We start from the raw sequence: 13,995 nt of genomic DNA, 5'->3' as shown, positions 1-13,995 counted from the left end.
GCTGTGCTGTTCATTTTGATGTAAATATTCAACTTTCATTCCTGCACGTGCCAGGCTTTCCCAAACTCCATTGCCAGCAAAGCCAGCTTCGATTTCGGTGTACGTAAACTGTGAAGGGTTAAGAAGCTGCCTTAATTTAAGCTTTAAAACAGTTAGTTATCCAACGAAAATATATTTCATTATAAAATTTTTTTCAGCTGCCATTACACGGAGGCTTACCATGATGACATGTAATTTGTTTTAGGAATGATGTTGTATCGCCCACCGGTAGAAATAAGCAGTCCCCAAACAACGATTACAAAAGTTATCATGCGATCCTATAGCTTTAGTAGTGTGTTGTTTTTTTTATAATGATATGCAAAAGTTAAGCTTGCAGGTTAGCAAGTACGACATATTTTTTGATTGTTGGTGCAATGGAGCTGTAATCATTTATTTAAATATCGTTGATCACGAAACGGGTAACGATTTTTTTTTATTTGCACGATTTTACGTGAAATAAAAATACCCAGCTTTTGTGGAGGGACATCATTAACCGCGAAACACAATGACCAGAAGAAACTTCGTTGTGGTACATATTTCAGATTTTGATGCAATGAATAGTAGTAGTGACTACAGTTGTTTGATTGAAAAACATATATCTCGAGATTTTTTCGGGATAACGGTCAATAAGCCAACTGTACACATTCATTTTAAAGAGGAATTCCGGAGGACTCAGTGAGTCATACCAGTAAACGAAAATGAAAAGTCTCATAAAAATTATTGTGGTATTCTTTCAAAAACAGTAACATTTAATTGAATCTTGAACAAAAACAAGAAAGTTTTTTTCGGACGGAAACTAGCATAACCTACCGACTGGAACAGTTTAGCACTAAATTTAGTAAAATTTTTCCTTTTGTTTTACTTCGTCGCTTTAAAAAAAAACAGTTTGAAAATTTAAGCACCCTTTACCCTATATGACTGGAACCGGAAGTCGGATTGGGATGATTCAAGTTGCAATCTATGCATGGAAAACAATTTTCGATTCTGCAAGAGTCAATTCAACAATCCTTATTTTCATATTACATATATAGGGTGATTTTTTAAGAGCTTGAGAACTTTTTTAAACAATAAAACGCATAAAATTTGCAAAATCTCATCGGTTCTTTATTTTAAACGTTAGATTGGTACATGACATTTACTTTTTGAAGATAATTTCATTTAAATGTTGACCGCGGCTGCGTCTTAGGTGGTCCATTCGGAAAGTCCAATTTTGGGCAACTTTTTCGAGCATTTCGGCCGGAATAGCCCGAATTTCTTCGGAAATGTTGTCTTCCAAAGCTGGAATAGTTACTGGCTTATTTCTGTAGACTTTAGACTTGACGTAGCCCCACAAAAAATAGGCGTCAAATCGCATGATCTTGGTGGCCAACTTACCGGTCCATTTCTTGAGATGAATTGTTCTCCGAAGTTTTCCCTCAAAATGGCCATAGAATCGCGAGCTGTGTGGCATGTAGCGCCATCTTGTTGAAACCACATGTCAACCAAGTTCAGTTCTTCCATTTTTGGCAACAAAAAGTTTGTTAGCATCGAACGATAGCGATCGCCATTCACTGTAACGTTGCGTCCAACAGCATCTTTGAAAAAATACGGTCCAATGATTCCACCAGCGTACAAACCACACCAAACAGTGCATTTTTCGGGATGCATGGGCAGTTCTTGAACGGCTTCTGGTTGCTCTTCACTCCAAATGCGGCAATTTTGCTTATTTACGTAGCCATTCAACCAGAAATGAGCCTCATCGCTGAACAAAATTTGTCGATAAAAAAGCGGATTTTCCGAATGGACCACCTAAGACGCAGCCGCGGTCAACATTTAAATGAAATTATCTTCAAAAAGTAAATGTCATGTACCAATCTAACGTTTAAAATAAAGAACCGATGAGATTTTGCAAATTTTATGCGTTTTATTGTTTAAAAAAGTTCTCAAGCTCTTAAAAAATCACCCTGTATTTCAAATTCAGATATAAGATCTACTTCATTGTTTTCGTGAAATCATTATCACCTTATCTTCAACGTATCCACCAACAGGTTATCTTCTAAGCTATTGGTCTAATTCAAGATTAATGAAAACCATTTCTTACTTTGGCTCAAAAAATGAAAAACAATGCATTTATTCACAAGCTGTTAAATAATGATGCAGCTCGGCCAGTGAGTCTATACAAGTGTACTGTTGCTTTGTTATTTATTATGCTTTTTCAGCTCGGAATATTTACTTTGTTGTCTAAGCTTGTATTTATTTACACGGCCTATACGGTTTAATATTTCGGTGAAGATTTCGTAGTAACTTTTCATCGAAAATCACATTTAAGAATATTACATTTCAATACAGTGGCGTCTCGTGATAAAATGTATGGGTTGTGCACAGCTTATGTGGTCTGATATCAGATGTAACATTTCGTCGCAAGTGAAAACTAAAGATTTAGCAATTGGTATTCACTTCTGTTTTTCAATACAATGAAATATCGAAATATTTTAGGATGGGAATTTTTCTTTAAACTTCGTATCGTTGATACAATAGAAGAATTCGGCGTTCTGCACATCGAGAAAATCAGCTAATAAATTCATCATTAAAACAGCTCCGACGTTGCAACTGAGACAGCAATTTGTTTTCACCTGCCATACGCATAAGCCACTGAAGCCTCTCCTGAAGGTGTACATACAAGTTCTCACAGAGCCAAATGTGACAGTGGGGCAGCAGGGACTATGTCTAAGGGCTTGACGACCCCTCCCCCGGCAACTGCGAGTTGTAGGGCTTGCCTAGGATGCGGTGGGGTTTGGCAGTGGGCTCTGCTAATCCCCTCCAAAAAGCTGCATGTATCCGCAAGCAAGTCCTACCAAAGCGATCGTGTGCCGCTCAAAGTGCACAAGCCCAACGGGAGTGCCTTCTCGGCACGTTAGGACTAACGCCAGTGAGGTCCTAACTATGGCATACTGGCTACCATACCATCCATGGATACGATACGGTAGATCGGAATATATAGAGAAACTAGGGCTGACAGCTGCGGTATTCTACTCCTTCAGTAAAGCAGGGTGGAACCGGCTTGAAATGGCGAGTAGGTTAATGCCGCAGCTGCCTTCCGTCCCATAAAACCGTGGCAGGCCTTATGGCACGCCGTCTCACTTTCAGCCACCCGGTTGGGATGACTGGGTGGAAGTAGGTTCAGATGCCCTTTTCCTGATTTGCGCTGATCCGGCTCTGAGCGTAAAGCCAACCCTCGCATGGCCTCACTGCACCGCATAGGTAACCATGGGATCATGATAGCGACTACTTTCGGCTGGGTTTGACGGTAGCCATAAGGGGGACCCATATAAAATGAGCTTTACATCAACAACATCGACGTCGAGTAAGGAGGTAAACCCTTTCGCAAGAGGGGGTTTGAGGAGATCTCCATCCAGAACGGGTGCGAGAGAGGAGAGCGAGGCAGTAGCTGAGGAGACGAGTGACAGCAATGTCCATGTCAAACCAGCGAACCAGCCTGAGTCCCAGGAGCAAGGGAAGGAAATAATCAAGCCGAGTATGACAGCGGTCATAGATCAACTCGACGCGATTATTGAATTCGCGCAGGAGAAATCCAACATCAGCAAGGAGCTGAAGGCGAACCTTCTGAAGCTACGTAAGGCCATGAACGTAGCTAAAAGGGACCAAGAGGCGTTGATAGTGCGGCTAGAGGGTGGCGGAAAGTCGGAGAAGTGTTCTCAAACAGAGCCCTTCACCTTCGATACCGACAAAAAACAGGAGGCGGTCGACTATGCGCTCCGGCTCACGATTGAGCGGAATAAACAGCGCCGGAAACGCGCCAGGGATTCTCCAGGCAGTAAACGCCTGACTCCCAAGGCCAAAAGGAGCAAAGACCATGGCGGAAATGATGGGGCAAAGGAACGTGGCGAGGGGCTCAACCCAAACCTCGGCACTCGAACCCCGGATCCGAGCCATGTAAGCGAACCCGGCGAGAATCCATGGGTGAAGGTCGCGAAGAAGAAAAAGGTCCCAAAAGAGGCCGGGCCCATTCCCGCGAGGAAGGCTAGGGACAAAGGAGAGGCTTTGTTGGTTAAGGCCGACAAAGAAAAGTACGCCGATGTGCTCAAGGCCATGCGGAGCGAGGCAAAGCTAGCCGAGCTTGGCAAAGAGGTTCGCAGCATCCGTCGTACGAAGACGGGAGAGATGCTGCTCGAGCTTAAAAAGGGAGCTCAGGGTGGAACGGAGCTTGTTGCGCTTGCCCAACAAGTCCTGGGCGATACGGCCGAAGTTAGAGCCCTGCGTAACGAGGTTGCACTCCAGTGCAAACGGTTGGACGAAATTGCCACCGCAGAAGAACTTGCCATGGCCATCAAGGAGCAAGGAGGTGTGGATGTCTCACGGGAATCCATCCGCATGAGGAAAGGACCACAGGGCACCCAGATAGCTACATTTAAGCTATCGGCCACGGATGCCAATAAGGTCCTCAAAGTGGGCAGGCTAAAGGTCGGATGGTCGGTATGCCCAGTGACCGCTTACCAACCGCCGGTGGTCGACATGTGCTTCAGGTGTTTCGAACCTGGCCACAAGTCGTGGAATTGCAAAGGCCCAGACCGAAACAACCTCTGCAAGCGTTGCGGCGGCGAGGGGCACAAGGCGTATGCATGCGAAAGAACGCCACGTTGCATGCTATGCGCGAGCAAGAAGAAGGCCACAAACCACGTCATGGGCGGACCTACTTGCTCAACAAGTGGAGGGAGTAAAACAGCATGCAAGTAGTACAGCTGAACCTAAATCACTGTGCAGCTGGCCAGCAATTGCTGCACCAGTCAGTGACGGAATGGGGCATTGATGTCGCGATTCTTTCGGATCCCTATCACACACCGGTAGATAACGGGAACTGGGTGTCTGACGAAGCCAAGACGGTGGCGATCTTGACGACTGGTCGATACCCAGTGCAAGAGGTGGTGAAAACACAAGCGGAGGGAGTAGCCATAGCTAAGGTAAACGGAGTTTACTATTGTAGCTGCTACGCTCCACCGAGATGGTCAATAGACCAGTTCACTCGGATGGTCGACATGTTGACCGCAGACCTGGTGAGTCGGAAGCCGGTGGTGATAGCCGGAGACTTCAATGCCTGGGCAACGGCTTGGGGCAGCCGCTTCACCAATAGGAGAGGACAGACGCTACTGGAGGCCCTCGCCAAGTTGGACGTCATGTTAGCGAATGATGGACTGAAAAGTACCTTCCAGCGGAACGGAGTCGAGTCGTTTATCGACCTGACTTTCTGTAGTCCCGGCCTAGCTGGAGATCTTAATTGGAGAGTTGATGATGGCTACACCCATAGCGACCATCTAGCCATTCGCTACACGATCGGCCAATTGGCGAGAAACACAAGGAGGAGTAATACTCCCAAAACTCTAGCGTGGAAGGTGGCTAACTTCGACCGCGAAACGTTTTGCGCTGCCCTCGAATTAGAGGAGAACAACGCGAACCTGAGAGGGGACGAGTTGGTCGCTATCCTGTCACGGGCGTGTGACGCGACCATGCCTAGAAAGGCTCAACCGAGGACCAATAGACCACCGGTCTACTGGTGGAACGAGCAAATTGCACGCCTTCGCGCATCCTGCCTCAGGGCTAGAAGAAGGATGCAAAGAGCTCGATCAGCGGAGATGAGGATGGAGAGGAACACGGCGTTCAAAGCGGCGAAGCTAGCACTAAACAAGGCCATCAGCGCAAGCAAAAGAGCCTGTTTCGACAAGCTATGCGAGGGAGCCAACTCCAACCCATGGGGCGATGCCTACAGGATGGTGATGGCCAAAACGAGAGGGGCGCTAGCACCCCCTGAACGTAGTCCGGCGAGGTTGAAGGAAATCATAACGGTTCTCTTTCCCCACCACGACACGTCCCCCTGGCAGCCAGCTCCGCTACCAGCGAATGAAGTCGTAAAGGTGACGAACGAGGAGTTGCTCACTGCGGCGAGATCACTCGATACAAAGAAAGCCCCGGGGCCAGACGGTATCCCGAACGTGGCTCTAAAGGCGGCTATAATGACAAAACCGGACATGTTCAGGGAGGTCATACAGAGATGTCTGGACGAGCGTATGTTCCCAGACATTTGGAAAAGACAAAGATTGGTACTATTACCGAAACCTGGGAAACCCCCAGGGGATCCTTCGGCGTATAGACCAATCTGTCTGATAGACACTGTGGGTAAGCTCCTTGAGAAAATCATCCTCAACAGGCTAGCCCCCTTCATAGAGGAGGTAGGAGGACTGTCCAGTCAACAGTACGGGTTCCGCAGAGGCAGGTCGACGGTGGACGCCATAACATCGGTGGTAACCACGGCGGAGGTAGCTATACAGCGCAAACGACGAGGGATCCGCTACTGTGCGGTAGTAACGCTAGACGTCAAGAACGCGTTCAATAGTGCTTGCTGGGCAGACATTGCTGATTCCCTACTTCGACTAGGAGTACCGGAATGGCTGTACAAGATTCTGGAAAGCTACTTCCAGAACCGAGTATTGCTCTACGAGACCGACGAAGGCACACGTAGCACTCCAATCACGGCTGGAGTACCACAGGGATCTATCTTGGGCCCGATCCTGTGGAATATAATGTACGATGGAGTACTGAGGTTGAGGCTCCCTCCGGGTGTCAAGATAGTCGGGTTCGCGGACGACGTCACGCTGACAGTCTACGGCGAATCCATCGAAGAGGTCGAACTGAGTGCATCACACTCAATCTGCTTGGTGGAGGACTGGCTGCGTAGCAGGAAACTGCAACTCGCGCACCAAAAAACAGAAGTGATGGTGGTAAACAACCGCAAATCGGAACAGGAGGCGCTGGTACATGCCGGAGATTGCGTGATCCCCTCCAAGAAATCACTGAAGCAATTGGGTGTGATGCTTGACGACAAACTCAGTTTCAGCAAGCACGTTGAATACGCCTGCAAGCGCGCATCAACAGCGATCGTGGCGCTCTCTCGTTTGATGGCCAACAGCTCGCCTGTGCGCTCCAGTAAACGAAGGTTACTGGCAGGAGTGGCAGTTTCGATCCTCAGGTACGGCAGCCCGGTATGGGCGTCGGCACTGAATGTGGAACGCAACGCACAGATGCTGGAGAGTACGCATAGACTGATGTGTCTTCGCGTAATCAGTGCATACCGCACTGTATCGAGGGATGCGGCCTGCGTGGTTGCAAGCATGATGCCTATCAGTCTGATAGTGAAGGAAGACGCGGAGCGCTACAGCATGCGAGGAGACAGGAACGCCCGTAGGGCCTCCAAAGCCGCTTCTCTACGCAGATGGCAACAAGAGTGGGACAGCTCAACCAAGGGCAGGTGGACACATCGGCTCATACCTAGGGTCTCGAGCTGGTTAGAAAGACCTCACGGAGAAGTGAACTTCGGCCTGACGCAGTTCCTCACAGGGCACGGGTGCTTCAGATGGTACCTCCACAGGTTCGGCCACGCGACATCCCCTGTATGTCCTGGCTGCCCAGACGAGATCGAGACGGCTGAACACGTCTTGTTCGCATGTTCCCGTTTCGCGGCTCAAAGGAGTGAGCTACTGGAGGCATGCGGCAGGGACACCACACCGGAAAACCTGATCCAGAGAATGTGCCACTGCGTAGAGAACTGGAACGCAGTGTCGACCGCGGCATCCCAAATTGCGGGAATATTGCAGCGGAAATGGAGTGCGGATCAACAACAGGTCAGCCGCGTACCGTAGCAGGCTCAAGAGGGATCAGCGAATAAACGTCGGTCTGGGAGAACCTTCTTCGTCGGGAAGCTCTTCGTCGGAGTAGTCTAGATCCATCGTCGGGGACTAGACGAGTAGTACGTAAAACTGTTAGGATCGTCGGGGCGCCAGTGAACCGGAAGCTTTCCTCCAACCGGAATCACTGGATCGACCCAGGCATCCTCTCGGTCGGGCGTTGACGGGTATCGAAGGCGTCGGTTTCGGGAGGGCCTCCTTCGTCGGGGAACTCTCCGTCGGTGTAGGCTAGATCCTTCGGCGGGGGCTAGTCGAGTAGCCGCCACAACACCGATTCGAGTCGTCGAGGCGCCAGCGAACCGGAAGCCATGCTCCAACCGGAATCGCGGGACCGACCTCGGCACTCCATCGGGTGTCCCGTGTGGTGTAAGAGACTCGGTGTCGGGAGATTCTCCTTCGCCGGGGAAATCTCCGTCGGAGTAGTCTAGATCCTTCGTCGGGGACTAGACGAGTAAATCGTGGTGTAATACCGCTAGGATCGTCAGGGCGCCAGTGAACCGGAAGCTTTCCTCCAACCGGAATCACTGGACCGACCCAGGCATCCTCTCGGTCGGGCGTTGACGGGAATCGAAAGCGTCGGTTTCGGGAGGGCCTCCTTCGTCGGGGAACTCTCCGTCGGTGTAGGCTAGATCCTTCGGTGGGGGCTAGTCGAGTAGCCGCCACAACACCGATTCGAGTCGTCGAGGCGCCAGCGAACCGGAAGCCATGCTCCAACCGGAATCGCGGGACCGACCTCGGCACTCCATCGGGTGTCCCGTGTGGTGTAAGAGACTCGGTGTCGGGAGATTCTCCTTCGCCGGGGAAATCTCCGTCGGAGTAGTCTAGATCCTTCGTCGGGGACTAGACGAGTAAATCGTGGTGTAATACCGCTAGGATCGTCAGGGCGCCAGTGAACCGGAAGCTTTCCTCCAACCGGAATCACTGGACCGACCCAGGCATCCTCTCGGTCGGGCGTTGACGGGAATCGAAAGCGTCGGTTTCGGGAGGGCCTCCTTCGTCGGGGAACTCTCCGTCGGTGTAGGCTAGATCCTTCGGCGGGGGTTAGTCGAGTAGCCGCCACAACACCGATTCGAGTCGTCGAGGCGCCAGCGAACCGGAAGCCATGCTCCAACCGGAATCGCGGGACCGACCTCGGCACTCCATCGGGTGTCCCGCGTGGTGTAAGAGAATCGGTGTCGGGAGATTCTCCTTCGCCGGGGAAATCTCCGTCGGAGTAGTCTAGATCCTTTGTCGGGGACTAGATGAGTAGATCGTCGCGTGATACCGATAGGATCGTCTGAGCGCCAGTGAACCGGAAGCCACGCTCCAACCGGAATCATTGGATCGACTTAGGCATCCTTTCGGTCGGGTCGTAGACGCGTACCGTAAGCGTCGGTTCGGGAGGACTTCCCTCGTCGGGGAACCCTCCGTCGGTGTAGACTAGATCTTTGGCGGAGACTAGTCGAGTAGTTCCGCGACGTAGCATCAGTTTTGGGTCGTCGAGGCGCCAGTGAACCGGAAGTTACCCTCCAGCCGGCATCACTGGACCGACCTCGTCATCCAACTGGTCGATCCCTCGAGAGCAGGATGCTGATCCCCATTCTGCATAAATCTGGGGAGGGTGCTGTGAGCACCAATAGCCTTCCACCCCGAAGTAATACCTAGCGGTGGTGCCGGGGAGGTAGGGTTGGAGATCCAAGGTGTTTTAGTGGGTAGTTCCAATCAACAGTTGGGTAGTCCTGTGGAGAGTCCCACACTCCGTGCGTAAATGCATTTCACCTTGTAAAAAAAAAAAAAAAAAAGAGCCAAATGTGACAGAGAGAACAACAAATCGCAGAGCTGAGTTGAGTATTTCCTTTTCTTTTTGATTCTGTGCAGTAACTCATGTGCACTAAAAAGACACTAACACAGCGACAAGAGATACTTGAAATTTTAAGTTGGATATATATGAGATGTGTGTAAATACACGTAATTTCGGTGCACAAGGCAAAGTGCTCGAGTTCAAAGCGCCACGTATTGGCTACGGCTATGCAATTATATTCCGTACACCCGACGAACGACCGCAACTAGTCGGGGCAAAATAAACGATAAAATAAAAATCGATACCTAAAATCTTAAGAATAATTGAAGGTGGTTGGGGATGCCGTAATTCCTTCAATTTAAGCGGTTGTGCAGTGCACGAGATGCAGATGAGGACGAAACGACACTATTTTAATATTTTTAAAGAAATCATAACGTATATCAATAAGTATATTTTTATTATCTTCGTAAATCAATAACATTGCTTCAGTAGATTCAACTAATTAGTAATAACTAAAATGACTAAAACCGAATTAATTTTTACTAATGAAATTATTTTAAATAACAACGCCGGTTGTTTCAACTAAACTGGACTAACTAACAGTATTTATTTTCAACCTAAATATTGAATTGATCCAACAATCGTTTCTGCCAAAAAAAATAATTTAATAAGAAAACTACAATCAATTATTTGTCTCAAATTTTAGCTAGTCGAATTCAGGATAATAACTAATATTCTGAATGTATTGTGATTGCAGGTTGTTCCGTGCGAGATCATAAAACCCTTCATTCATTTCAACCTATAAGTTTGAGAAAATCGTTTGAACAATCTAAGAGAAAATGAAGTGAGATCTTTTTTGGAGTTTTTGATAACTATTTCCAGTATTTCCGGAATCGGGAACCGGTATAGCCGAAGCCAGTTCGTTCGGTCAACAACTAGCATAATCATCATATTGAAACAGTTCTGTGCCAAATTTATTAGCACTTTCCCCTTATTCGTATCATTGCTCTAAACAACGGCTCGATATATAAAACATGCTTCACTCTGTAATTCCGGAACCGAAAGTCGAATCCGGATGAAATTGAATAGCAATCTAAAAGACCGTAAGACCATTTATTTGAACCTGAATTTACGAAAATCGGGTAGATCATATCAGGTAGACTGAATGTGCTCCGTTTTAAATGTATTCGACCACTATTTCTGGTAACCTGAAACTAGTAATTCCGGAACCCGAAGTCGTATCCAAATAAAAACCTTTTTTAATCCATCTAGGGGTTTAATAATGCCTTTCTCATATTACTTATATTTTCAAAAATATCATTAGAAGATTCTGTGAAGAAATTTTTTTCAATCTTGAATAAAATAAGAAACTTTATATAAGTATAAACTAACATAACCTTTTCGATTTGTAAACAGTTATGTTAAAATAATAAGAATTTTTCTTTATTTTACATCGTCGCACTAAATGATTAAACACACTATACCCTATAGTTCTGGAACCGGAAGTCGGACCCGGACGAAATAAAACAGCAACTAATGAGACTATAGGAACTTTTATATGAACCTGTTTGTGGAAATCGATCAAATCATCTCTGAGAAAACTGAGTGAGTCTCATTTTAAACTTTTTGACCACTATTTCCGGTACTTCTGGAACCCTGAACTTGGAACTTTTATATGAACCTGTTTGTGGAAATCGATCAAATCATCTCTGAGAAAACTGAGTGAGTCTCATTTTAAACTTTTTGACCACTATTTCCGGTACTTCTGGAACCCTGAACTTGGAACCAATAAGTCGGTTCGTTTTGTAAGTAACTAATATAGCCTAAAAAATGAATCAGTTTTAAGCCAAATGTAGAATTTTTTTATCCTTTTTTGCATCATCGCTCTAAATGACGGAGTGAAATTCAATAGCATAGTACTTTTATAGAAACGCATCGTTATCATGATCTTATAATAACACTAACAAGTAGGTACAAATTGAATAAAAAAATAGAAATTTACATTTTTTTTTCAACTGAAAAACATAAATTTTAATGTGGCAACCCAGTACGCTATACGAAATTGAACGAAGCACGCAGCGAACGTAGCAAAGTCGCACGTACCGTCGCGTACTAGTTTTGCATCGTCATTTTGAATACCGATTTGAATATTCTAACACTCATCGCCCTATAATTTTGGAACCGGAAGTCGGATCAGAAGTCGCACAGTATATTTAAAGACAATGAGAGCTTTAATTTGAATCATGATTCGTGAAAATCGGCTTAACCGTTGCTGAGAAATCGAAATGACTTCCATTTTTTGAGATTTTCTTAAATATTATCGGTGCTTTCGAAAGCGGAAACCAAAGCTAGTAATCCCAACGAATATTCACTGACTAACAAGATCTGCCAACTAGATGCCGGCACTAAGTTTTATAAAAATTTGCACCTCGTTTCGCCATCGCTTGTGAAAAAATACTCATGGAATTGAAAATGTTCACTAATCGCACTGTAATACCGAAACCGGAAGTCGGAGCTGGTTAATTTTTTCGGGAACTCGATCTCTCGACGATCTCGACGAACTGAGTCGGTTTTCACAGCGATTGCATAGCCTTTCTATATGAGAAATGCAAAAAACAATAGCGTTCCAGGAGATAGTAAGACATATATGCATTCTTTAGTTTTGCTTCCATACAGTCAAAATAAACCGTGTACATAAAAGAGCGGTTCGTCGATTACGTCATTATATCATAATATCTCCTGAACTGGAAGAGTTCATCATTTGATATTTGAACTGGATCATTGACCAAACAGTAGCTTTCAAACAAGTCTAAGATTCTTGAAACAAGGTAGGCCATTTCAGAAATGTTGAGAGCAAAGATGAAAAGGCGACATGTCGGTTACGTCACTTACACTATTATAACACATGAACTGAAATGTCCCGTATCTAACAAAGAGAACACGATTTTTTTGGTTCAAAATTAACTTTCTTCATCAACGTTTCCTTCATCAAGAGCAACGTAATCATCCTAGCGCAGGTCTAACATTTCAATACCACTTTTGTAGAACTATTTATCTTTTACCTCAAAGTAGGCCATAGTTCCAGCGAAAACTTCTTCATCCGTGCGAAATTTTTTTACCAACGAGCATTTTTTCGGGTCTGCGAACAGCCAGTAGTCGCTGGGAGTCAAATCTGGCGAAAACGATGGATGTGGGAACAATTCAAAGTAATTTTGCCATTTTGTAACACTGTGCGTTTTCTAGATAAAACAATTTTTTTCTTTGCCATATGCGGTCGTTTCTTTGAAATTTCAGCCTTCAAACGGTCCAATAACGGTATATAATATTCACTGTTAATGGTATTTCCTTTCTCAAGATAGTCGACAAATATTACACCACGCACATCACAAAATACCGAAGCCTTTCCAACTGATTATTGTGCGATTTATTAATTTTTAGTTGGTTTGACGTAAAGCCGCCATAACTAAGTTCAGTTTTGCAATGACTGAGCGGAAACATATATTGGAGAAGCCAAATGAATGAAAAACTAACAGAAAAGATGATTTTTTGGAAAAAGATACGCTCAGAGGCAGGACTCGAACCTGCGTTCTTATGCATTCTGTGCATACGCGCTACCATTTCGCCACTCTGAATCTTGTTTTAGTCACTCTAAAACGCCAGTCAGACACAATAGCACGTACATCGAACATGGTCTACATCCTGGCCGTCACCCGACCGATACCTTATATCCAAACCTCTTCTCTGTCCATCATCCGCTAAGTCATTGCAAAACCGATTATTGTGCTTTGGGGCTCTTTGGACGAGGTTCACCAGTTGCTATCCACTCAGATGAGTGAAGTGAATGAAGTGAAGTGATGAATCCATGCTTCATCCATTGTCACATATCGTCGCAAAAATTTCAGTTTGTTACGTTTAAAGATGGCCAAACACTGCTCAGAATCATCAACACGATCTCGTTTTTGGTCAACAATGAGCAAACGCGGCACCGACTTAGAACAGAGTATATGAAGTCAAGACGTTCTTTTGATATCTTTACGATGTCAGCTAACTTAGGCAACTTCAATTTTCGATCATTCAAAACGATTTTGTGAATTTCTTTTATGTTTTCTGGTGTTACCGCCTCATTTGGACGTCCACTGCGTTCTGCATCATCGGTGTCTCTACGACCACGTTTGAAGTCATTAAACCAACGTTTTACTGTTTTTTTATGACGGAACGGAGTCTCCAGGACACTTTTCGAGCCATTGCTTTGCTTGAACGGTAGTTTTACCCATCCAGAAGCAGTGTAAAATTTAAACACGAAATTGTTTTTGAGTCATTGTTTTGAAAGTAACAAAAGTAGCGTCACTCTTAGCACAATAACTCACAGACTAATGAATAGAATATCATGAAATTTATACAGCTGTGTTTTAAAGGTTAGTATTTACTGAAAAAGTGACTGCA

General features: G+C 45.8%; 1 protein-coding gene across 4 annotated transcripts in view; it reads left to right on the top strand.

The window, feature by feature from the left end:
• The window catches only part of LOC131427945 (uncharacterized), a 739,358-nt gene that overhangs the window by 466,376 nt on the left and 258,987 nt on the right, over window positions 1-13,995 (top strand). For 3 of the 4 annotated variants that reach the window (XM_058591542.1, XM_058591541.1, XM_058591539.1), the window contains one exon: window positions 55-99. The exons of the other annotated variant lie outside the window; for it this stretch is intronic. In XM_058591542.1, the coding sequence (XP_058447525.1) occupies window positions 55-99 (45 nt within the window). The remainder of the gene's footprint in view (window positions 1-54; window positions 100-13,995) is intronic. 4 annotated transcript variants of the gene reach the window in all.

The sequence above is a fragment of the Malaya genurostris genome, chromosome 2 (assembly GCF_030247185.1).
Source record: "Malaya genurostris strain Urasoe2022 chromosome 2, Malgen_1.1, whole genome shotgun sequence".
NCBI classification, from domain to species: Eukaryota; Metazoa; Arthropoda; class Insecta; order Diptera; family Culicidae; genus Malaya; species Malaya genurostris.
The sequence above is the reverse complement of the archived record's forward strand: the minus strand, read 5'-3'. Positions and strand labels throughout refer to the sequence as shown.